Source organism: Podarcis cretensis, assembly GCF_951804945.1.
Source record: "Podarcis cretensis genome assembly, chromosome: 7".
Classification (NCBI taxonomy): Eukaryota; Metazoa; Chordata; class Lepidosauria; order Squamata; family Lacertidae; genus Podarcis; species Podarcis cretensis.
Window position 1 is genome coordinate 12,476,407 of NC_137176.1, and position 26,453 is coordinate 12,502,859.

Here is a 26,453-nt window from a genome sequence, read left to right on the forward strand (position 1 = left end):
TAGGGGTCCAAACTTCAAATTATCTGAGGGCCACTTTTACATTTTAGTAACACAAGGTGGCCATGCTGTTAACTTCGAGGGTGTGTTTTTCTTTCCAAATTAACCAGCCCCCCCTTCATTCTGTATTAATTAGCAATTGTGTTGTGCTTTTTAAGTGTTAATGTGAGATACAGGTTGGCACCCTGATGGAGAAGGGAAGGGGACTTAAACACTACTGTTTACACTAGAAGGGTGCCCCATTTGTACTCTTATTCAAGGAAATCTGGGAGACCCCATTCAGTCTAGGTCTATAGTGGGGAGGAAAGGGTTGAAGGTCACCTCCCTTCCTCACCATAATATCGACACTTAAAAAACCCCCACTATTCATTTGTTGTTGTTTAGTCATTTAATCGTGTCCGACTCTTCGAGACCCCATGGACCAGAGCACACCAGGCACTCCTGTCTTCCCCTGCCTCCCGCAGTTTGGTCAAACTCATGTTAGTAGATTCGAGAACACTATCCAACCATCTCATCCTTCGTCGTCCCCTTCTCCTTGTGCCCTCAATCTTTCCCAACATCAGGGTCTTTTCCAGGGAGTCTTCTCTTCTCATGAGGTGGCCAAAGTATTGGAGCCTCAGCTTCAGGATCTGTCCTTCCAGTGAGCACTCAGGGCTGATTTCCTTCAGAATGGAGAGGTTTGATCTTCTTGCAGTCCATGGGACTCTTGGGAGTCTCCTCCAGCACCATAATTCAAAAGCATCACTTCTTCGGCGATCAGCCTTCTTTATGGTCCAGCTCTCACTTCCATGCACCACTACTGGGAAAACCATAGCTTTAACTATACGGACCTTTGTTGGCAAGGTGATGTCTCTGCTTTTTAAGATGCTGTCTAGGTTTGCCCCTATTCATAGAGTTGCTAATTTTAGTGTAAATTCATGCCAGTGCTAATTGCACAAATGGTGCCGTATTTAATTTGGCCCTGCTGCAAAACTGCCACCACCTCTTGCCACACACCCCTATGGAGAGGAAGAGCAACCTGGTGATGCAAGGATTTTTTGTCTCCCCTCTTCACATTTTTGATGGGCTTTGTGTGGCTTACATGTTTCCATAAAGAGGTGAGAAAGGGCTCCAGATAATCCACTAATCCAAACAGATTAACGTAGTTGATCTCTTTAGCGATGACTCGAAGGAGGGATAGCTCCAGTTCCTAGAAGAAGAAATATCATATCACTCTCCTTTTCCAAACTGAACTGTTGAGTCATTTGACTCCAGACTAGATTTTAAGGATATCATACCCAAAGCACTTGTCAAGATGAATGCAGACAGACACAGTTTAAGATCTTCACATCAAAGTGAACATGTGCTTTTAGGTTAAATTGGGTGTAATCCTGACTGACAGTCCCAAGAGAAGTGGTGGGTGCAGTTTTTATTTTATTTTTGTCCAAGAATAACAGGCAGGGACAATTAATCTCAAATAGATTACTTCACCTATAAATCAGATGGTATACTATGTACAGTCCATTTGCTTCCCTTGCTCCATTCTCCTACTTTCAGTTTCTAAAGTTTCACTTGCCGTAAATCGTAACTCATTCTCAAAGCAAAAGGGGGTCATGCCTGAGATTAATCCATAACAATAACAGAGAAATCTAATGAGGTGACTGTGGATAGTTAACTTTGAAATGTAAGATTTTAAATACCAGTGCCTGGTCCAGTAAGGGTAATTCACAGACAAAAGCAGGCTTGTGAATTCATCCAAATACAGAAGTTACATATCAGAACTGCAGTACTTTCAAACGGATGAACATTCTAATGTACTTCCCTAACCGGAATGCACACATTGGCCATAACGGAAAATGCCTTCATACAGCTGTGCTCCTGAAACATGTACTGAGAGCAGTACATGTGAAAAGGATCTAGGAATCTTGGTTGACCACAAACTTGACATGAGCCAAGTGTGACGCGGCAGCTAAAAAAGCCAATGCAATTCTGGGCTGCATCAATAGGAGTATAGCATCTAGATCAAGGGAAGTAATAGTGCCACTGTATTCTGCTCTGGTCAGACCTCACCTGGAGTACTGTGTCCAGTTCTGGGCACCGCAGTTCAAGAAGGACACTGACAAACTGGAACGTGTCCAGAGGAGGGCAACCAAAATGGTCAAAGGCCTGGAAACAATGCCTTATGAGGAACGGCTAAGGGAGCTGGGCATGTTTAGCCTGGAGAAGAGGAGGTTAAGGGGTGATATGATAGCCATGTTCAAATATATAAAAGGATGTCACATAGAGGAGGGAGAAAGGTTGTTTTCTGCTGCTCCAGAGAAGCGGACACGGAGCAATGGTTCCAAACTACAAGAAAAAAGATTCCACCTAAACATTAGGAAGAACTTCCTGACAGTAAGAGCTGTTTGACAGTGGAATTTGCTGCCAAGGAGTGTGGTGGAGTCTCCTTCTTTGGAGGTCTTTAAGCAGAGGCTTGACAACCATATGTCAGGAGTGCTCTGATGATGTTTCCTGCTTGGCAGGGGGTTGGACTCGATGGCCCTTGTGGTCTCTTCCAACTCTATGATTCTATGATTCTATGAAACATTCTCACCATCTCTGATCCATGCACAGAATCCTGTTTCCACGCATGGATTACTATCTCTGGATCAGGGCGCATGTGCTGCACAGAAGGCATTCACGGCAGAATTATATTAGCAAGCTTTCTCAGTCTTTCTTCATCTTATATTTTACATATGAAGAGTACAGAGTCAGTTACGGGTGCGAGTCCTGCTGAAATTTAGAAAGGCCGTTTTGCATGTTGGGTACAGTGAGTAAAACCAATGGATTTCGTTTCCCCATTCATGGCTCGCCTTCCCCTACACTCTCTACCAGGCCAGCTCATAGTGATGATGATGATGATGATGATGATGATGATGATGATGATATCATTTTATTATTTATACCCCACCCTTCTGCCTGGGTTTGTCCAGCCACTCTGGGCAGCTCTCAACAGAATATTAAAAGCACAATAAAACATCAACCATTAAAAACTTCCCTAAACAGGGTTGCCTTCAGGTGTCTTCTAAAAGTACAGTAGCACATCGGCTTATGTTACCCCCAGGTAACATACACATCAGGTTGCGAAAGCAGCAAACCCGGAAGTGTTTTGCCCCACGCACATGCGCAGAAACACTTTACTGCACCACACACATGCGCAGAAGCGGTCTGCCGCTGCGTGCACATGCGCAGAAGCAGTTGCTACAGTTGCAGAAACCTCGGGATCTGACCGGAGCTCCGGAAACGATCCCGTCCGCAACTGGAGGTACCACCCACTGTAGTTGTTTATTTCCTTGACATCTGATAGGAGGGCATTCCACAGGGCAAGCGCCACTGCCAAGAAGGCCCTCTGCCTGGTTCCCTGTAACCTCACTTCTTGCAGTGCAAGAACCGCCAGAAGGCCCTCAGAGCTGGACTTCAGTGTTCAGGCTGAACATTCAGTGTCACTACTGAACGTTGACTGATGCAAAATCTCCTGAATTCCTCACTCCTATTTTGGCTAAGTCAAAGTTGTAGTGTCAGAGGCCTACATCTTCATACAGGATTGTTTGGGTGTATGCATGAGTTACACATTATGACTGATGAGCAAAGGCAAACCATGTCTGGAAGCGAAGCAACTTGCCCTGGACCTATCTCCTTGTTGTGTCTTGGTGTCACCCACTTTGCCTCAGACATGTACATTTTGTGCCAGGGATGGGGGACCTGTGGCCCTTCAGATGTTGTCAGACTCCAGCTCCCACCAACCCCAGCCAGCATAGTCAGTAATGAGGGATGGTCCGACAACATCTGGAAAGCCACATTTATCCCCGGGACAAATAGTTCAATTCTGGTGGGAACACATTTGCCTTCCCATGTGGAATGTAGCAGACTGGCTTGTCGATATAGAGAGTTCCCTTTTGTGGCTTTGAAAGGAAGGGTATTTTTGATTTCATGTGCCAGGACCTTAGTTTTGTGGATGAACTTAGTTTTGAGGGAATCTCCATGCAGTGGATTGCAAATAGCTTTCATTGTATTTCTGAAGGAAGAGGCAATTGGAGGCAAACTTCCCTGGACTTTGATTCGCTGCTCCTAGCGTTGTGCAATTGCATAGGAGTTTCGGAACCAAACTATTCAGATAATTTAAAAAAGTGTGGCTTTATCAACTGCCAATGGATTTCTTTAGGATTACTTTTTTTAGTTATCCTTATCATATTCTAAGGAAATCACATATGGAAGTAGTTTCTCCAACATTAGCAACTGAAATGGCAAAGATACAGAAATCTCCAGTTCTACCACTGATTGATGAGTGGATTCTGGGATGTTGAGAAATAATCAGGTTAAGTGAATGATTAAAAATTGTGAGAATTGGAGTCAGCCGGCTAATCAATAGCAGATTTCTATCTAAGTGGATTAAATCGATACTATCTTGGGCAGTGTTAGATAGTATAGAATTATTGCTTTCTTCTTTTAGATAGTGATGGTAGTATGTTAAATAATCTTGGATATTTCCCCTCATATTATTTTTATATTTATTTTATTTTATAATACTACACAGATGAACACAAATAACTTATTTCCTATTGTTTATAATGAATCTTTTCTAAGCTTGATTCAGGGTTCATCCAGACTTTCTTTTGTGTTTGTTTCCTGGCGCTTTCTCCAGGAAAACTCACATTTTACGATCGAATCAGAGCAAACAGGTTTTCAGTATTCTGACACTTGCTCCATTTCAGCACTAAAGAGCAAGTTTTCCCAGGGAAGGCTCTGGGACAAATGACAAAAACACTTGTACAGGGAACTTTAAAGTGCATACCTGTTCCTGGAAAGCAGAGTGCCAAAGGAAGTTGAGGTGAGGCCTAAGTTTGGATCTACCAGAACTATTTTAAGGAGAAGTAAACCTTCTTAGATAGCAACTTGTGAGGGCAGCTTCCCTTCTGGGGATTTCCAAGGTTGATCATGGGGAACCTGTGGCCCTCTAAATGTTACTGGACTACAGCTCCCATAATCCTTGGCCATTGGTCATGTTGCCTAGGGCTGAGGAGTCGTCCACATCTGGAGAGCCACAGATTCTCTATTTCTGCCTTAAGCCCAGAACCAGATTATAGCCTGGTGCACCTCTGCTAGATGTTCTCTTAGGGTACACAAGCTAAATCATAAGTTTACTGATAATCAGACCCCATTTCTGCCTTTCCTGGAGAGACATGACTATCTGCCAAGGCAGGATTGTGCCTACATTACTCCTGATAACTTCTATCAGGTTTGTGGTTTGTGGGGAATCCCATGGTTGTGTCGTAGCCTGCAATGCCCAGGTTGCTAGCTAAAGGTAAAGGGACCCCTGACTGTTAAATCCAGTCGCGAACGACTCTGGGGTTGCGGCGCTCATCTTGCTTTACAGGCCGAGGGAGCCGGCATTTGTCCGCTTCCACAGACAGATTTTCCGGGTCATGTGGCCAGCATGACTAAGCCGCTTCTGGCGAAGCCAGAGCAGCGCACGGAAACACTGTTTACCTTCCCGCCAGAGCAGTACCTATTTATCTACTTGCACTGCGTGCTTTCGAACTGCTAGGTAGGCAGGAGCAGGGACGAACAACTGGAGCTCACCCCCTCGTGGGGCCTCGAACCGCCGACCTTCCAATTGGCAAATCCAAGCGGCACAGTGGTTTAAACCACAGCGCCACCCCCGTCCCACCCAGGTTGCTAGCATGATTCAAAACCTCACAATTCACCCTTATCACACTGGACTGGAAGTTACCAAGAGCAGCATGAGAGCAATCAAAAGATAGCAGCAGCCACACCACTCCAGGTAACATATGAATGAGGCCAGAGAACTCAGCAGAGACATTTGCAGCTGGGCAAAAGGACCTGAAGAGCAGTGGGAAAAGGGCACCCAAATCCTGGAGCTTTTTCAGATCAGCAGCCACTGTGTTGCCTTCTATTTTATTCCTGGAATTTGAGCAGGATGGTCTAGTCGAATGCTGCAGACAGCCCACCCCCCCTTTCCAAGATTTAGCTTTCCTTTTGAACTCTGATTCATTGCTGACTAAGCTTTTTTTAAAAAGGGTCGTAAATTAGAGATGTCAACGAAGCAAGACAGTGACAGCAAAGCCCCTTTTTAAGACCATGATCTGAAGCCAGAAATACTTTAGCAGGAGTAACTTGAATATTCAGCTTGATTGGTGGTTAACAAGGGCACAAAACACCAAAGGGAAACAAGGGTGCATTTGTAGATCTTTCTAATTCTTTATATTGAAAAATGGCAGGATGCATGTATTGGCTTTTTTAAAAAAAAAGAAAGAAAGAAAATGTCAGTAATAACCTTGTTGCACAGTTCCCAACTCAGGGAAAACAGAATCCCTTTTCTCCATGCAATGAGGGAAGCTCAGTGTACACTTCAGAACTGTGCATAATCTGAGTTCTAAATCATGAAAGGAGTTCAGTGGGCTTTTCAATGCAGACGTCTACCTTCAACGCATGGAGAATAGGAAGCCTGGGCACTAATAATAATAATAATAATAATAATAATAATAATAATTTATTATTTATATCCCACCCATCTGGTTGAGTTTTCCCAGCCACTCTGGGCGGCTCCCAATCAAATGTTAAAAACAGTACAGCATTAAATATTAAAAACTTCCCTGAACAGGGCTGCCTTCAGATGTCTTTTAAAGATAGGATAGCTGCTTATTTCCAAGGCATGTAGCAGAGGTGGTGGACCTTTCTAGTGTATCTCCACTAATTCTAATCACATGAGAAGAAGAACTTCTGCTTGGGCCACCAGGCAGATTTGCTGAATGTGGCAATACCACACCTCACCCCACATTTCTTTACAAAACATTACCTGAGGGGTGATGTGTAAGGAGCAGCAGCAGCCACACACATCCTCCTGAAAACCTAGGCAGGGTGTCAGTTTCATTTCTCATTTTCCCAGTTCTCCTCACTTCTGAATCAACTTCTGATTTTCTTTCTAAAGCTCTCAAGAAAATCCATCAGCATTTTAGCATGAATACCTCCGAACATTCACATCTTTATATGCAGTTTTTCCTAATCTATACATTTTTGCAGATCAATTCTCCCTATTATAATATATTTTTGTACACTGTTTTCACTATGTGTTTTTGTGGACACTTTATCCCAGTATCCCTTTACCTTTACCTATCCCAATATGTGCATTTTTGGGTGTATTAGTTGCCTGGAGAACTACATTGCAAAATTCAGGGATATGTGACTTTTAAAGGTAAAGGTACCCCTGACCGTTAGGTCCAGTTGTGGATGACTCTGGGGTTGCGGCGCTCATCTTGCTCTATAGGCCAAGGGAGCTGGCGTTTGTCCGCAGACAGCTTCTGGGTCATGTGGCCAGCATGACTAAGCCACTTCTGGCGAACCAGAGCAGCACACGGAAATGCTGTTTACCTTCCTGCCAGAGTGGTACCTATTTATCAACTTGCACTTTGATGTGCTTTCGAACTGCTAGGTTGGCAGGAGCAGGGACGGAGCAACGGGAGCTCACCCCGTCGCGGGGATTCGATCCGCTGACCTTCTGATCGGCAAGCCCTAGGCTCTGTGGTTTAGACCATAGCGCCACCCGGGTCCCTTCTCATGTGACTTTTAAAGGATGGCAAAGTTTCAGTTCTCAGATTGTTTCAGAAAGTGTGGATTGGGTAGATCCACCTTTGAATATGAACTTAAATCTAATTTCTACCCCCATCCCTACCCACAGATTGCTGGTGTATATACATCCCATTTGTTGAAAAAAACAAAAAAAAAGAATGCCATTATTTATCCTGAAAAAATAGTTTGGTGCCGTGTGGTTTGCTTACTTCCCTCATCAAAATCGTCAAACACCAAAAAGTTTGTTAACTTCCCGAGTGAAGGCTAGGAGACACTGAAATGGAACACACACTTGGTTGTTTTGTCTCCTGGAAAAGCAGTGTGACCTTGGACATACAGTACTTTATCACATTGTCCAGGTGTCTCAAAGGAAAGCATAAATCTTCAAGGGAGTTCACCAAAACACCCAAATTCTTGTGGTTTAACTTGTATCTCAGTCTTAGCAGGACTTCTGAAAGCTAAGAAATGCTCACAATTTATACAACCCATGTATAAATCTTGCATATCAGGGCTGTGGTTCAGCAGCTAAGATTTGTGTTCCTATCTGTTGGTCTCTTGTATTTGCACATATGTCCTCTTTGGGGGGTCCTGTGTCATTTCAATTAATGCACAAAGTGGGGGCACATTGTGGCACTAGACTCCACCTCCCAACTTGTGTGTGTCTGTCGCATACCTATGAATATTGCCAATGAAAACATATAATGGTGGTAGGGTGCTGCCCTACATGCACTCAGCCCATTGCTGGGGGTAGATCTATGCTTGTAGAGTTTAGCACAGTGTAGCAGGAGCCTCTCTGGCAAATGCTCCCTTTCTGCGCCCAGTGGAGCTTTTGTCTACAAACAGGTTGACAACTCCACTCAGTACTAACCCTTTTCCCTCCAGTTCATTGAGTCAGGATTCCTCAGTCCATAACTGAAGCAGGAGGGAGCTTCTAAAAAGCAGTCTCGAGAAGTCAGAAAGTATTAAACAAAGTTTAAAACTGTGTGGTTGTGTGGGATAGATAATATAAGTGAGGTGGCTTCTTTGTTCGTGAGACATGCGGTGTTGCAAACTCCTGATGCAAAATCATTTGCACTTGAAAGTATGGAGCAATGAGCAAACACGTTATATGTTGCAGTGGTGCCGTGGAGGGCAGTGTGTCAAGTATGGCGATGAAGGGCCCAAGCCAACCCACGGACAGTGGTCAGAGTGGTCCCGGTGGTCATCGTGTTCCAGAACCTGCGGAGGAGGCATATCTCACCGAGAGCGAAATTGTACGAATCCAAGGTGATTGCGAGTTTCTTTTCTTCAAGTCTAAATGCGGTGGAATAAGCCAGGTGTTGCAAAGCCATAACCATTTCTTTAGTTATGGGTAATGGCTTGCATCAGCAGCTAAGGCGCAAGGGCACAATACAGTGGTACCTCAGGTTAAGTACTTAATTCGTTCCAGAGGTCCGTTCTTAACCTGAAACTGTTCTTAACCTGAAGCACCACTTTAGCGAATGGGGCCAAAGTTCTTAACCCGAAGCACTATTTCTGGGTTAGCGGAGTGTGTAACCTGAAGCGTATGTAACCTGAAGCGTATGTAACCTGAGGTACCACTGTAGAGTGCTTCACCAATGTCATGCACTGGGTGCCTCTCCTTGTTTATAGTAAACATTGCAAAACACAAGACTGGGGCTTGTTCACACTTCTGCTTCTCCTGTGCCCAGAAAGCACAGGTCCAAGTGGTTTTGTTCCCATTTAGCACCAAACTGTGGGTTTTCCTGGGGGAAAGCAGTGGGGCAAGTGGAAGTATGGATGAGCCTTGTGTTTACCTTCATTTGAGACGTGTTGTAATACAGTTTTCCATAGTTCAGTAGCACAGCACACAATTTGCATTCATAAGATCCTAAGTTTCAGTCTCCAGGATCTTTAGTTAAAAGGATCTTGTTTTAAACAGGTTTGGGAAAGGCATCTGCCTGAGAGCATGAAGAACTACTGCTAGTTGAATCAGACATCTCTGTGCCAAGTAGACCAGTGATCTGACTGCGGGATGGGTTTTAATGGATAATTTATCTCATATGTGGGTTGAAGAGTTTCAAAATCCCATCCTTAGCAACAAAAGCATAGGAATTAGGCTTTAAAACCTTGTTCTGAGCTGGCTGTCCCTTCTTACCCCGCTTAATAAAGAATCAGCCAACAGCTAGTAAAGCAAGTTTAAAAATAAGATTTACTTACTTTATAATCATTCATTAGTTCACAGCAACAGTAGCCAGAAAAAAGTATGCAGGCAAAATACTTATATTTACATAAGGAACTGCTGAATTGGAATTTGTAAAGGGGAACACAGAAAAGGGAGATGTGAGGAAGTCAGGAAAGAGGGTTATAAAGACAATAAGTTAAAACTAGATTTTCATCTTTTTTTGTTTTTTTTGTTTTATGTTCTTTATTGTGCTTTATTGTTAGACTATTGTTAGATTGTGTTGTTAATGATTGTTTCTCTTCTTTGTTTTGTCTTGTTTGATTGTGATTTCTTCTATTATGTAAAATTTTAATAAATATTTTAAAAAAAACAAAAACAAAATACTTATATTTACAGTTTAACCAGCTTCAGACATGTGCCTAAAACGGCATCAAGCAGAGGCATGTCTGCATCCAAAGTTGGTCAAAGGAAGAGAGGGAGAGCGACAGGAAAGTATTATATGCACCTTCCTTTCCAGGAGAGGAAGGGAAATGACATAACACAGAGTCCTCTCTACCAATTGTACTTCTATGGTTTAAGTATCTGCCTACCAACAATACTGCTCTGCGGACTTAGCCACTTCTCATGCTAACTAGCAAGAGCGTGCATTTGTAAGGTCTGACTGCTAATGTACCTCACCGACAGCGTCACATGCTCCTTGAAAGGAGCAAAATTCAGTGGGACTTACTTCTGTACTCCTTGGAGGAAGAGCACTATGGAGACATAAAAATAATCAATTGTTTAAAAAACGTTTGAGGGGAGGGTGTTTCCCGTAACATGAAATCTCAGCAAATACATTTAAACAGCTAAGGAAATGTTTTAAAGCACACGCTTTCTCTGGGGAGCTATGCATAGCCTCCTACTTTATCTTCACAGGTTAAACTAAGGTACAGGTTAAACTGAGGGATAGTAACTTGCCCAAGCATTAGACTTTGTGGCACCACACCAATTTGAACCTGGGTCTCCCTAGGCTTATGTTCAGCCATAACCAGTACTTCACGCTGGAGGTAGTTATTTGTTTCTGCTCCACAAAAGTTTAACCAGATGTTTTCAGGATGCTTTCTTGGCTTATCTTTGTTCAAAACCAACTTCTTAACAATTTCCTTTAGCATTCTGATGCTGAGAGTGCATTTCCATTGCACGGTATCTGCAAAACGGGCATGGTCATGTTCAGGCTGATTTCCAGAAAATGTAACAGAGGTTCCAAGGCACCTTCAGAAAATGCAGAGGGAAACACTCTTGCCAGTCTTGGCTAACCAATCAAAATAAGCACAGATGTTTGTTATTGAGCACATAAAGGTATATAAGGCCATATTGAAACTGCAGTCTGCTTGAATTTTAAGGATGTAAAATATGGTTATTATATTGTGTAAAATTAAATGCAGTAGAAGCCTGGTATGGTGGAATTGACTGTGCCCCTCCCAACTTCAGATGAGGGGAGGTGCCGTATTTTCTTTTTACTGCTCCCTGATTTAAAACATACCCTACAAATGAAAAGAAAATAGCATGTCAGGGGTGAAGTTTGTGGTCCAGACTGCTCTGTGTAGGCTAATTTTGTATTTGCTGCAAGTTTGTTTTGTTTTTATGGAGCCTGGTATTCACTTAGTCAAGTACACCTCATGTAGTAGAGTCTATTCTGCCTCCTCGGTCTGCTAAATGTGTAGACCAGGTCTTAGACAAAGTTGGAGAGATGGATTCAAAAAGGGTGATCTAGTGCAGTGTTTCCCAACCTTGTGCCTCCAGCTGTTTTTGAACTACAACTCCCATCATCCCTGACTAGCAAGACCAGTGGCAAGGGATGATGGGAATTGTAGTCCAAAAACAGCTGGAGGCACAAGGTTGGGAAACACTGATCTAGCGCTCAAGAATATCTGTACTGAAACTAGAAGCCCTTGTCTAACGTCTGTATTCGATTGGAATAGGAACTTTCTCAGTGTCACTTGACCTGTTCCACCTACGCAATGTATTGTTGGTGCCAACTAGATGCTTGGTAATCGTGGCAGAAATATGCTACCAGACATTTGCCTGGTAGCTGGAGGATGTCTTCTCACTAGGGGGTAAACTTAGGATATAATATGATATGCATAATTGCAGTTCCCTGGGCTTATCATTTGACCTTCTCTTGGCACAAAGAAGAATATTCTAAGTGCCTTAATGCAGTCTCCATCAAGCCACGAAGCATATTTAGCTTTGGAATGTACACATCCTTCAACTTTATTAAAATAGTTATGGGGGATTTCCACATTGACCTCAGACCTTGACACAGATGACTTTTTAAATGTTAATTTGTTTAGGGTTTGATCTTGTAAACAGCCTGCTTTTCCAGAATGCCTTCAGCAACTGAAGGGGACAGTGAGAATGAACCTGGGAACAAAAGCTTTCTGCAAATTAGGAGCTGGTGTGGTTTTAGCTTAATTGGAAGAAGGATCCAGTGAGATCTGAGCATATGACAGTGAGAAGAGGGGGACATCCTGTTCTTACTGGTGCAGTTTGGCCTCTGTTGTTAGCTCACCTGCACCTCATCTTGAGAGTACAGTGGTACCTCAGGTTACATACGCTTCAGGTTACAGACTCCGCTAACCCAGAAATAGTGCTTCAGGTTAAGAGCTTTGCTTCAGGATGAGAACAGAAATTATGCTCCGGCAGTGCGGCGACAGCAGGAGGCCCCATTAGCTAAAGTGGTGTTTCAGTTAAGAACGGACCTCCGGAATGAATTAAGTACAGTGGTGCCCCGCAAGACGAACGCCTCGCAAGACGGAAAACCCGCTAGACAAAAGGGTTTTCCGTTTTGGAGGTGCTTCGCAAAACGAATTTCCCTATGGGCTTGCTTCGCAAGACGAAATGTCTTGCGAGTTTTTCCGACTTTTTTCCCCTCCCCCCCTTTTTCTAAGCTGCTAAGCTGCTTATCAGCTGATCTGCTAAGCTGATAAGCCTCTAAAAACCGCTAAGCCGCTAATAGCGCTAATCCGCTAAGCCGTCAATGGGCTTGCTTCGCAAGACGAAAAAACCACTAGATGAAGAGAATCGCGGAACGGATTCTTTTCGTCTTGCAAGGCACCACTGTACTGCAAGGAAGCCTGTACTGAATGCACTGAGCCTGATGGATTCAACTAAGCTGGAATCAAAATATTGCTATGCGAATGGCTGCTTTATCCTCTGCTTTGTGTTGGTTTATTCAAATATATGTTGCTAGAATGGTTAGCACCTGATTTGAAGTAAGCTTCCTCCCCCACCTCAACATTGCAGACCGTCGCATGGAGGAAAGTTCTGCGAGGGTTCCTCTCGGATGTTGAAACTCTGCAACAGTCAGAAGTGCCCAAAGAACAGCATTGGCTTCAGAGCAGCCCAGTGTGCAGAATTCAACAGCAAGCGGTTCAGAGGATGGAACTACAAGTGGAAGCCTTACACTCAAGTAGCAGGTGAATTTAAATCTGGGATTTAAGATTCTGCTGTTTAAAGATATGGGCATGATTCTCCACCCAAAGCAGGAACACAATGGAAGATGCCTAGACATTCCGTGTAATGGAAGGAACATGTGGGGCTTCCGTATGTGACTTTGGTGGTTCCCACTCACCTCCAGGATCACAGTATCTGCAGGACCAATTCAGCTGGGCTTTTAGACTACATATTATTTTCTCTTTGGGCTCATCCACACTTCCCTTTGTCCTGCGATTTCTAGGTATGGGTCGGAGAGGTTGCATTTTTGTTCTGCAGCTTTCCCCAGGGAAACCCACCGCTCTGAGCCCGGCCTTGGCTGGGGAGGGCGGGGTATAAATAAAAAATATTATTATTATTATTACTACTACTACTGAATTGGAACAAATGTCAATCGGGTTTTGTGAAGATTGACGGAAGAACTTGCAGTGCAAATGGAAGTGTGGATGATCCTTTCTCATAAATCATGCAAACATGACGTCTGCTTCATCAGATACCTTGTTTTAAGATAACATGAGGGTTATATTACCCTAATCTCTCTGTGCCCAACCCCCATCCCAAGCAACAGTCCAATGGACAAAAATAAACATATGTTTGTGGTTGTGTTTGCATTTCAGATCAAGACTTGTGCAAGCTGTACTGTATTGCAGAAGGCTTTGATTTCTTCTTTTCTCTGTCGAACAAAGTAAAAGACGGGACACCCTGCTTGGAAGATAGCCCTAATGTCTGTATAGATGGGATTTGTGAGGTAATAATGAAATAAGGTACTCTATTTTGCCATTCACTCAACATTCCTTATCCGTAATAAGCCATGAAGGCAAAGTGTGATGTCTGATTACCTTTCATTTTATGTTGTTCAAGAGGGAGGGGTAAAATGTCAGGCTGGAATTGGACATTGCAGGAGTTGCATGTGGCTGATGCCAAAAACATCGCCAACCGTCTCGTCTTCCTCTCTTCTGCCCTCCGGTCAACATCTAGCAATACAAAAGGATGCAGGCAGCAGGCAGCAAAGCAAAGTGTCAAGAGGGTGAATGACAACACGGTATACATGTTGTATTGCGAAATGCTATCTGGAGAGAAAGGAAGAGGCAAGTCAGGGTCGCTATTTTGGTGACAGTTGTGTTTTTCCCAAAACTCCTGGTTGTGGTCTCAGGAAATGAAATATGGCTTGGAAGCTTCAGTTGTCCTAATCAATAGATTGGTCAACTATGACTGTTTAATCCTGTGTGCATTTAGGGTTTAGATGGTAAGGTGTGGTGTTCTACCCTGATCATGTATAGCCAGGGATGCAGTGTTGCTCTAATTTTTAGAACAAGAAACTAGATATGGGGAAGTGAGGTAGAAGAGGAGAAAGGTTTTACCCCCTCACTTGTGTTCCAGTTTTGGTGTAAAGATCAGACCAAAGATTAGCTCTCTAAAACCTCCTTTATGGTCCAATCAGTGGGGCTTACTTCTAAGTAAACAGGCATAGGGCCTGGCTTTAGTTGAATTAATTGGTTAGGCCTAATTTTGATACAGGCACACTTTTTTTGTCTTTTGAAGCTATTTTGGTTCTAGGGTATTGATGTAGTATAGAATTGCAATATTGCTATGTGCATCTTAATCTCCAAGCGGTAAGACATCTCAGGGTTCCCAGCGCATCGCTTGGGTTTGGTTTCCGTGGCATGACAGTTACTAGAGGCTGCTGGCATTTTGTATGAGAGGTTTATTTATGCTCCTATACAGACTGAGCATAAGATGGAAAGTTCATAAGGTTAATGCTCCCACAGATCCTGCTCTCACATTAGGTTTGGCGGTGGGGGAGTGGTCAGCCCCATTCCACTTGATTCTGTGCAAGGAACGAGTCAGGCCTCTCTCAGTTTCAGCTCCAGTCCCCAAACTGACAGCCCTTTGTTCTCTTTCAGACATAGACACCTTGCTATCATCATCTTTCACCAGGGCAGGGGGGAGGGGGAGGCCTGTTCACCTTTCAAAAGGGTCTCCAACTACAAGTTTCCGTGACGATTCATTGCCCTAGCTTACATTACAAAACAGATATTTAACAAACCTGGCTATCTACTTAACAAAGAAACTAGTCTGGCCATTTTAGCAGTCTCTTTCTGTACAGAATCCAGTCTTACATCTGTAAAAGCAGAGGATTGAAAGGAAACCACAAAAACCCATTCAGATCTAACCCTGCTCTCATTACAATATTAAATATGGCCTCTCCTTCTAAAAATAAATTAAAGATGGCCTTGAAGATGAACGTAGTTGCTCATTCTTTGTTCCTTTTTGAGAATGCAATGATACTCTATTTCCATTGAAATAATAAAAGTCTGCAATCCCAACCCCACTTACCTGGGAGAATGCCCCACTAAATTTGGTAGGACTCACTTCTGAGTAGAAGGGGTTAAGATTGCTGGCTTCCAAAAAATATACAGCATAACATCAGAAATGGTCCAGGACAAGGAAACAATTACAGTGACCCACAGACAGGTCCAGGGACATGGGTGGCGCTGTGGATTAAACCACAAAGCCTAAAACGTGCTGATCAGAAAGTTGGCGGTTCGAATCCCATGACGGGGTGAGCTCCCATTGTTTGGTCCCTGCTCCTGCCAACCTAGCAGTTCGAAAGCACATCAGAGTGCAAGTAGATAAATAGGTACCGCTCCGGCGGGAAGGTAAACGGCGTTTCCATGCGCTGCTCTGGTTTCGCCAGAAGCGGCTTAGTCATGCTGGCCACATGACCCGGAAGCTGTACGGCGGCTCCTTCGGCCAATAAAGCGAGATGAGCGCCGCAACCCCAGAGTCGGTCACGACTGGACCTAATGGTCAGGGGTCCCTTTACCTTTACAGACAGGTCCAGCAAAAACTTCAGCGACAGTTTTCCCTCAAGGAATTAGTTTTTTATCCCTTTCCTCCAGCCACTTTCAGTGTTGGAACAGGGCTGAGAAGAGAAGCTGTGGATTTGGGAAGCCGTGGCGTGAGCTAATAAAAAAAGAAGCAGCAGAAATTGGCTGTCCCTGCTTTAAATTGTCAGTAAGGTGTTGACCCCTTCTCATTTTTTTATTGTTCCACTTTTATTCTGCCACTCCACCCAGAGGACATGAAGAGGCCATTGGGCCTATTGTGGAGAGTTACAGAATGCAGGGGGGAGGAAGAGAGATTCCTCATGTCAACATAGTTTCATATTATGAGCAATAATACCCTGGCAATTACCCAAGGTGAATGAGGCTTTCTTTCCCCCAAATGTCTGCTTACTCAGCCTTTTGTCTGGAGAAATGAAACATGCCTAGGAAATAAAATTTTAAAAGTCTGACGGTTTCCTTCTAACTTTTGCAACTGACTTATCACTGTGATCTAAACACAGACGTTGCAGATGATCGTATGTTCACCTTGCCTTGCAGGTGGTTGGCTGTGACCACGTCCTAGGCTCCAGTTCTGTGGAAGATGCTTGTGGAGTGTGCAAAGGAGACAATTCAAGCTGTAGAATATATAAGGGGCAGTACACCAAATACCACCCTACTAATCGTAAGTGTGCGTTGAAACAGCGTGAGTAACTTCAGACTCGTAGCTGGCATTGCTCAAGAGTTCAAAGAAACCAAAGAAATCTGTTCAGTTTTGAAAGGTTCAGTCTGCTGTCTCGATTCAAACTGGTGCTAAAGTGTATCTAAAGACAGATTAAAACCTGCTCCCTGATCTCAGGAACCACCATGCAAAATTTGGTTATGATAACTTAAGAAGAAGAAGAAGAGTTTGGATTTGATATCCCGCCTTTCACTCCCTTTTAAGGAGTCTCAAAGCGGCTAACATTCTCCTTTCCCTTCCTCGCCCACAACAAACACTCTGTGAGGTGAGTGGGGCTGAGAGACTTCAAAGAAGTGTGACTGGCCCAAGGTCACCCAGCAGCTGCATGTGGAGGAGTGGAGACTCGAACCCGGTTCCCCAGATTACGAGACTACCGCTCTTAACCACTACACCAACTGGCTCTCTTAAGAGGTGTCCAGAGGCATATGGAATAGAGTAGCAATTTCCCAAAATACAGTAGTACCTTGGAAGTTGAACGGAATCTGTTCTGAATTGCTGCTTGTTCCTTATCAGTGTTAAGGAGTGGGTTTTCGGTTCTCAGACATCAACCAGGAAAGCACTGACTTGTGTACAGCCAAAGTGAAGCATGGATGTGCCCCTTGTCAGAGGCATAGGAAGAGGGGTGCGGTCCGCCCCGGGTGCCATCCCAGAGGGGGATAAGAAAATCCCCCCTGGGCAAATTGCCCCGCTGCACCGCAATCAGCCCCCTGCCGGGAGGATTGCACCACAATCGGACACCTTCCAGGAGGATCACACTGCCACACCGCAATCGGACCTCCCAAGCGGATTGTGCCAATGCGATGATTGCTCCCGTGGGCAGATCACCCTGTCCCTGTGGGCGGACCACTCCACCCCCATGGGTGGATCGCCCCACAGTGCGGAGCGGATAGCTCCGACTCTGCCCCTTGTATACTAATTCCCCTTGTCCCCTAATTATACAGGTTCACCATCACATCCACCCACCACCAACACATGTTAAAATAGAGCTGGGTAGATTCCAAAACTCTCTTTGAAAACCCTGCTTTTAACCCAAGTAGGAGAGGATAGAGGAAGGGAGTAGCAGGAGTGATAACCACGCCACTTGGGAATCATGAAAACAATTCAGGCAAGATCCATGGACCACCATACTCTACATCCCTACCTGGAGTGTGTTCTCTCCTGCCCAAGGTCTGCAAAATCGGAGCTGGAGTGACCTGCACAATTGACCAGTGAGGGAGCGGAAGACCAGGTTCCTAATATTTAATACAGGAACTTTATACTGGCGGCCAGTCACAGAAACTAATGTTGCACACCATGAGGATTCCAACTTAAGTCTCAGCAGCAACAGAGCCTTAAAATTAAACAAGAACTTGATGAGTGAATAATTCCCTTCTGGCTCCCCACCTTCATGTGGTGTTGGGTAGGATACTGAACTCAGTCTCTCTTCCTCCTTTGTCTAGAGTACTACAACTTAGTTACTATCCCTGCTGGAGCACGAAGCATCCGTGTGTATGAAATGAACACCTCCAGCTCCTACATTGCTGTTCGGAGTTCCAGTAAAAAATACCACCTCAATGGCTACTGGACCGTTGACTGGCCAGGGAGATACACGTTTGCTGGATCTGTTTTTGACTACCGAAGGCCACCTAACCAGCCAGAGACATTAACTGCTCCTGGGCCGACAAATGAAAGTGTGGTAATAGAGGTACGTTACGTTGTGATACTTAAGTTCCATGGTCCAAAAGTAGAGAGAACATTGTGCAGTTACATGACATGGCCTGTCCCAGATAAGGAAGGCATGTGTCTGATAGTTATAGACCCTCTTCTGACAGGTTGTGTGCCCACAACCCAAGACTTATCTTTTTTTATATATACAGTTTATTAATTTTATGATAACAAAAAACAGCTAAAACAAAACATAACAAAAACATCAAAATCAGATTTCTTAATTAATTGACTTCCCTCCAACTCCCCCTCCTGGTTCCATTTTTTGTACTTATTTATACACGTCCATTAGGGACACGGGTGGCACTGTGGGTTAAACCACAGAGCCTAGGGCTTGCCGATCAGAAGGTTGGCAGTTCAAATCCCCGCAACGGGGTGAGCTCCCGTTGCTCGGTCCCTGCTCCTGCCAATCTAGCAGTTCGAAAGCACATCAAAGTGCAAGTAGATAAATAGGTACCGCTTGGCGGGAAGGTAAACGGCGTTTCCGTGCACTGCTCTGGTTCGCCAGAAGTGGCTTAGTCCTGCTGGCCACATGACCCGGAACCTGTACGTCGGCTCCCTCGGCTAGTAAAGCGAGATGAGCACCGCAACCCCAGAGTCGGTCACGACTGGACCTAATGGTCAGGGGTCCCTTTACCTTTACTTTATACACGTCCATTGAGTCTTATACTCTTAACTATCTGATTTTAAAACCCTGTGCATATTATTACATTTGACCTTTAAAAGATCAACTAATGTAGAAGCCAATACACAAAGCTTACTAATTATGCCTGAACATTTCTCCCTTTCTAAAGAGAAAATAAAAAAGAATAATGTCCTTTTTCTTTCTAGGGTTTCAAATTGTCTAGCGTGTCCACCATAGTTCATTCATTTGTTTTGCCAATCTCCTTCATCTTCTTTGACGGTGGCTTCTTCCTTCTATGGAGGTGGGCTGGTCTTGGCCTGGTGTCCGTTCTCAGATGTAGGGACAAAGTCTTTTGCGTGATAAATCCATTAAGTCCTGTACCTTCCAAATTAATAGCTTCAACTTTTTTTTAACAAAGGTCATTTTCAACATATTCTTCAAATCTTTATACAGTCATACCTCATGTTACGTTTGCTTCAGGTTGAGCATTTTCAGGTTGCGTCCTGTGGCAACCCAGAAGTACCGGAAAGGGTTACTTCTGGGTTTCACCGCTCGCCATGCGCAGACGCGCAAAACGATGTCATGCGCAGAAGCAGCAAATCGCGACCTGCACACACGCAGACATGGGTTGTGTTCTGCTCATGTTGCGAACGGGCCTCCAGAACGGATCCCATTCGCAACCAGAGGTACCACTGTATATCACTTCCCAGGCTTTCTTAATAATTTTACATTACCATCACATATGCTATCCTCTCATACCTAACCTGAGACTTCTCCAGCATGGAAGTCATGGCTGCTCTTCCCTTCAAGCCCCTCCTACTTCTAGGAGACAGTGGGGGCTGGGGAAGATGGGGAATCTACTGACCCGTCCCTCATCTCAAGTACCCCTGCTCCACCTTCTTCCGCCTCATTCTGCCCTGACTCCCCCTACCCCCTTGGCTCCTGACTTGCAGGTGGGATGACACCCCATAAATAACTAGTCCCCTCTCTTGGGTCATTCCAGTGGTCCGCCTCCTCTGCCCCACCAGTCCCTGACATTAGAGCATGTTACTGTAGAGTCATTCACTCTCTGCCTTAATTAACAACCTTAATTGGTTGTTGTGAGGATAATATCGGGAGGGGGGGGGAGAGAACTAGGTACACTATCTTCAGCTCCTTGGAGGACCAGCTGGCATATAGATGTAATAAATAAATGTATGAAGACAAATTCAGTTACTATTACTGTGTAATATCCAATCAACATGTTCCATCAGTGTTATGCATTAGTTGAGCACCACCCATTGTTGCTGTTGTAGTAAACCCAGGGATCAGCAAGGTTTACCGGCCATGGGCCAGATCACTCCCATGGAGATCGTCTGTGGGCCGGGCCAGCGCAGCGCGACACCGGAAATCACGTCTGCGCAAGTCTGCAACGCCAGAAATTGCTTCTGCGCATGGCCAGATGCCAAAAATTGTGCCTTCGCAGAAGCGATTTTTGGCATCTGGACATGCACAGGCGTGATTTCTGGTGCCGCTCGGCGAGTCCCTGTGCCGCGCTGTGCCGGTTTAGCGCAGCATGCGGGGGACTCGTCGAGTGGGCGGCTCAGTTCGGGCGCGGCTCGTGGGCCGGTAAAACAGTCTTCGTGGGCCGCATCCAGCCCATGGGCCGCACGTTGCCAACCCCTGTAGTAAACCTTTAGAGTTTGCTTTTTATATCAAGCAATATATAAATAATAGCTTAACAGTAAGTATATAAATAAATAGTAAATCATTAGAAGTCATATTTTCTTTTCAGAGATTCCTCATTCAGGGAATCTCTCTTGCTAACTCCACATTCAAAATTTCAGCAAATGCTAAGCTTATGCTGCTATTTTTTCCCTCTTTTGTTTTGTTTCTTAGCTTCTCTCTCAAGGCAAAAACCTAGGAATTGGCTGGGAATATTCCCTTCCCAAGGCAGAAAGTGAAAAAATGACAGCACTGAAGCCTAACTATACATGGGCCGTCACCCATTCCGAATGCTCCGTCTCGTGTGGAGGAGGTAATGTATCTCTGAAATGTTCAAAAATACAGTTTTATTGCAGACCACAGACTCTTTCCTGTCCAGGAATAGCCCTCACTAGGCACTTCCAGGCTGCTCGAAAATGTAACCTGTAGGAATAGAAAGCTCATTTATGGGCTATATAATTAGGTTGGCTCCTATGTGTTATGTTAAATATGGTGATGGGGGGCGCCCAATACTTTGTTAGGCTGATCTTCGCTGTGCAGAGGAAAGTATTGCTTTAACATGACACTAGAAGAAGCAAAACCAACCAATTGTACTTCTAAGACTTCAAGTATTTCCACATGTCACTTTGAAGAACATTATTAGCTGGACACCAGGAAGTAGAAGGAGCAGCAGTAACCAATTAAAGAGAGGACTTCCTTTTCTGGAAATTAAGAGCCACTGTTTCTGCTTTAGTGGGATGGTAGCACTTCTGGCCCAGTTCGTCTTGATGGGCAGGAATGGCAACACACTTGAACCTGTCATTTGCAGGTGATAAGTGCTCTGATTCCCATGGAAGAGCCTTTTCATTCCCACTACCACTCTGGCTTTTCCTTCCTTGATGGAGAACGTATCCACACTTACCTTTTGCTCTGCCCTTTCCAGGCAAGAGGTCTGTACTTTAACACTCCCTTGTCCGTGTGTTGGTTTTTTGTTTTGCTTTTGCCCTGAACTTTCCCCACAAAAACCTTCTCTTTAGCTCTGAATCGGAGCAAACATCATTCTACCATTTATCCATCCTGGAGACCTCTGACCCTTTTCCTCTGTCCCTTCCTCCCTACTCCTCCACTGGAGATATCAGTGTTGCATGGCGAGTTCCCGCCCCCCCCCCCCCAGTGGAAATAATGACACATGACACAATTATTACGGTTAATGGGCTAAATAAGGCCACAACTTTATTGGTTACAGGTGATGAGCGGTATTGGCTTAGGCATTGGTCCTAACCGACTATATCCAACTTCAACCTGTCCGCTTGAAGTCCGGGAAGGGTTAACCACCAGTAGGGGGAGTCCTGCTGATGCACGTCAACAAGGAACTCCCCCGGGGTCACCGCTTGGGGACATGCCTTAGGCCCTCACCTCCCCAGGCTTCAGACAGGGCCACGCCCCTGGAATCCTTTATTGGACTACCCTTCAATATGTGGGGCAGGTGATGGCGCTACCTCTTCAAATGCCTAACCAGAAATGCCTAACCACCAATACCAAGAAAGTTGCGATGATTTTGCTATGAGGTAGGCGAAAACCAAGTGGCTGGTGCCAATTTGCCAAGTGGAAAAATTCCTCCCAGGACCCTCCACGGCGACCAACCAAGGTCCATAGCAAGGTCCAGGAATGAAAACCTTGTAGGGAGGGAGGGTGGGGAAAGCAGGAACAGCTGGCAGGCGGCAAAGAGGGAGATCCCCGGCCACGTCCTGCTTTAAATAAGGCAGGCCACATGCCCAGAGCCAGCCGATTGGCTGGCCAGGAGGTGACGTGGCCGGGAATCCCCCCAATTGCGTGGGGGCTAGGGCTGTGAAGGGCGGAAGTGGCTTTGCTTCCACCATTCTCTGCTTCCTGGCTCCTCCTTGCTTCCATGCCAATGGTGGGGCTTCCCTGCTGGCAGAGCTGAGCAAAGAGGTCCCTCTGCTTCATTCGAAACATCTCCATCAGAGTAGACTGGGGCTTTGGATTGCTCTGTGAAGAAGGAGGGGTTCCTTGTTTCCTGGCTATGCTTCATAAAAAGCATGGTGGTAGAGGTAAACAGCTCTACCTCTTTTTTAAATCAGAACCAGTGAAGGCGGTGAAGGTCCTGTGTGAGTGCCTGGAGGCAGTTGGAAGATGGATGGCAGCTTACAGATTGAGGTTGAATCCTGACAAGACTGAAGTAGAGTTTTTGGGGGACAGGGGGCGGGCGGGTGTGGGGGACTCCCTGGTCCTGAAAGGGGTAACTGTGCCCCTGAAGGACCAGGTGCGCAGCCTGGGAGTCATTTTGGACTCACAGCTGTCCATGGAGGCACAGGTTAATTCTGTGTCCAGGGCAGCTGTCTACCAGCTGCATCTGGTACGCAGGCTGAGACCCTACCTGCCTGCAGACTGTCTTGCCAGAGTGGTGCATGCTCTAGTTATCTCCTGCTTGGACTACTGCAATGCGCTCTACGTGGGGCTGCCTTTGAAGGTGACCCGGAAACTGTAATTAATCCAGAATGCGGCAGCTAGACTGGTGACTGGGAGTGGCCGCCGGGACCATATAACCCTGGTCCTGAGAGATCTACATTGGCTCTCAGTACGTTTCCGAGCACAATTCAGAGTGTTGGTGCTGACCTTTAAAGCCCTAAACAGCCTCGGTCCTGTATACCTGAAGGAGCGTCTCCACCCCCATCATTCAGCCTGGACACTGAGGTCCAGCACTTAGGGCCTTCTGGCGGTTCCCTCATTGCGAGAAGTGAGGTTACAGGGAACCAGGCAGAGGGCCTTCTCGGTAGTGGCACCCGCCCTTCAGATGTGAAGAAAATAAGCAGCTATCTTCTTTTTAAAAGACATCTGAAGGCAGCCCTGTTTAGGGGAGTTCTTAATATTTAATGCTGTATTGTTTTTAACACTTGATTGGAAGCCGCCCAGAGTGGCTGGGGAAACTCAGCCAGATGGGTGGGGTATAAATAATAAATTATTATTATATTATATATAAACAGGATCAGGCCTGAGGACTGGATGGTGAAACTGGGGGGGGGGGGGGGGGTCAAAACTGATGGATCTTGGGCTTCCAGTTGCCTATCTCTAAGCTGACCCCATGAACATTTTGTGTGTGTGAATGTGTAGCAAACACACCCAGACATACACACTTGCCCTCGGATATGGATGCTCTCAGCTACACTGCCTTGTATTCTGAGAAGATACCTGGACACCAAGGCTCAATTTCAGACAAAGAGTAAATTGTAAGATGCCAGAGTTTGAGCATCCTCCATATGGGGTGATAATCCTGTTGCTTGTTCTCTGTGAACATCTGCCACCTGGTTCAAAAGACCAAAACACTGGGAAAAGAAGAGCTGATGTCATCAAGAAGGTAAAGGTCAAAGTGACTGTGATCCATCAGAAGCTGAAGCTGGTTCTTGTTTCAGCAGCTCTAATGCAAATACTTTTCCCTTTGATCTAAGGCTGCTATGCTTGTCAAACTGTAACAGTATTTTTAAGTGATCAGTTTGTTCCCCAGGAAAAAAAACACACCTTCCTTTCATCTTTTTGACTTTTCATTTACAGTATATGTGTTACAATCTCCTGGATCGTTAGGATTAGTTACTGATACATTACTGAATTTCACATGGCTAAAACTGGAACTAAACGCTCGGCAGCCTGCGTGTTTTTCAAAAGTAAGCAGCCAGGCTTCTCTGTTAGAAAAGGAAGGGGAATTTCCAGGGGAGAAGCCAAGGTTGGGAAAGAAGCCACTTAAGCCTTTGCCCATTCTCCACTATTCTTATCGCCGGAGCTCTGGATATTAAAGAGCCAAAATAATACAGAACAGAAAGGCAGCTGGAGTGGGAGGTTGCAGAGGGGAAAGAGTGGAAACCATTCACTGCACTTTACACACATCCACTGGCTGAGCAGCATGCTCTGGTACCGGGAGTGGAGAGCAGGCGGGGGCATGGCTGGCATGCAAACCAGGGGGTGTGGCATGCATCCTGGGGGTGTGGCTTGCCATCCCGCAGGGGCGTGGTCCACGTCCTGGGGGCATGGTCCCCGGCAGGGTTGGGGGTGCGTGGCACGTGTCGGGGTGAGGGCCGCGATGGTACCCCCGTCCCCAATGGTGCCTGCCCCCCCCATTCCTCCGCCAGTGCACACATCCATGGTGAGACATTTATAGGTTGCCAGATATTTAGTTGTCATCTAATTTCCCATGGGTCACTTTGCTGTTGACAGCAGCGATTGAAGGTTTATAGTCATACCTTGGGTTAAATATGCTTCAGGTTTGAGCATTTTCAGGTTGCATTCCACAGCGACCCGGAAGTAACAGAATGGGTCACTTCTGGGTTTCGCCACTCACGCACGCACAGACGCTCAAAATGACATCACACGCATGCGCAGAAGTGGCGAATTGTGGCACACGCAGACATGGGTTGCATGGGGGCTCCGGAACGGATCCCGTTCGCATCCAGAGGTACCACTGTATTTCTTCTGCTGGGGGGGGGGCGTGTTGCGAGGGGTGTCTGTTTCAGTTTGCAAAACTCCTCTCAGGCCATATTGGTGCAGTGAGCTGCTAGCCCTCAGGGAACAAACTCAATCCCTTCAGGCCGAGGTAGCTGCTTAGGAGAAGATGAGAGCCAGAGAGGTCGGTTGGCAAGGCCTTTGGAGATACGCTAGCAGCATCCCACTCGCAACGCGACAGCTTCCCCGCTGTCATATAAAATGAGGATCTTGGAGTAGGTCAGGGCCACTCTGGGGAAAAGGGAAACGATATTTTAGAAGAGACCCATTCCTTATGGGAGAAACCTGATATCTTCTATGAAGGACCCCCCCAGCAGCAGGAGGGATCCTGGTAATACAAGGGTGTGATCATTATATGGGCATAAACCACTGGGTGACTCGCCTGCCTGGTGTAAAGTTTGTGGATGTCACACAAATAATCTAAATAGAAATGGAGAGGAGTCCATGGTCATCTTGGAACATGCTGGCACCTGTGGCCTGAGGAAATGTAGTTGTGTGGCCCTGGAAACTAAATTTAGGTCACTACGTAGGAGGTTACCCAGGACCTTCAAGGTAACTTTCTCTGAAATGCTAACTGTCCCCGTGCCAGCTGGACAGGAAGAGCTAAGGCATGGGTAGGCAAACTAAGGCCCAGGGGCCGGATCCGGCCCAAACACTTTCTCAATCTGGCCTGCTGACGGTCCGGGAATCAGCATGTTTTTACAAGAGTAGAATGTGTCCTTTTATTTAAAATGCATCTCTGGGTTATTTGTGGGGCATAGGAATATTTTTTCAAAAGACAGTGGACACTCGGGTTGCGAACGTGATCCATGCGGGAGGCACGTTCACAACCTGCAGCGCCACGTCTGCGCATGCATGGGTCGCGATTTGGCACTTCTGCACATGCACAAAGCATGATTTAGTGCTTCTGAGCATGCACACGCACCAAAACCCAGAAGTAACCCATTCCGGTACTTCCGGGTTCGGCGTGGTGCACAACTCGAAAACGCGCAACTTGAAGCGTCTGTAACCCGAGGTATGTCTGTATAGTCCAGTCCCCCACAAGGTCTGAGGGACAGTGGACCAGCCCCCTGCTGAAAAAGTTTGCTGACCCCTGAGCTAAGAGGATGGTGCTATGAGAGC

At 45.6% G+C, this 26,453-nt stretch overlaps 1 protein-coding gene across 1 annotated transcript in view; it reads left to right on the forward strand.

The window, feature by feature from the left end:
- ADAMTS16 (ADAM metallopeptidase with thrombospondin type 1 motif 16) overlaps window positions 1-26,453 on the forward strand; it is an 84,272-nt gene that overhangs the window by 33,531 nt on the left and 24,288 nt on the right. The window contains exons 12-17 of the mRNA XM_079983933.1: window positions 8,720-8,868; window positions 13,052-13,224; window positions 13,858-13,988; window positions 16,627-16,750; window positions 18,247-18,491; window positions 21,015-21,153. Coding sequence (XP_079840059.1) covers window positions 8,720-8,868; window positions 13,052-13,224; window positions 13,858-13,988; window positions 16,627-16,750; window positions 18,247-18,491; window positions 21,015-21,153 — 961 coding nt within the window. The remainder of the gene's footprint in view (window positions 1-8,719; window positions 8,869-13,051; window positions 13,225-13,857; window positions 13,989-16,626; window positions 16,751-18,246; window positions 18,492-21,014; window positions 21,154-26,453) is intronic.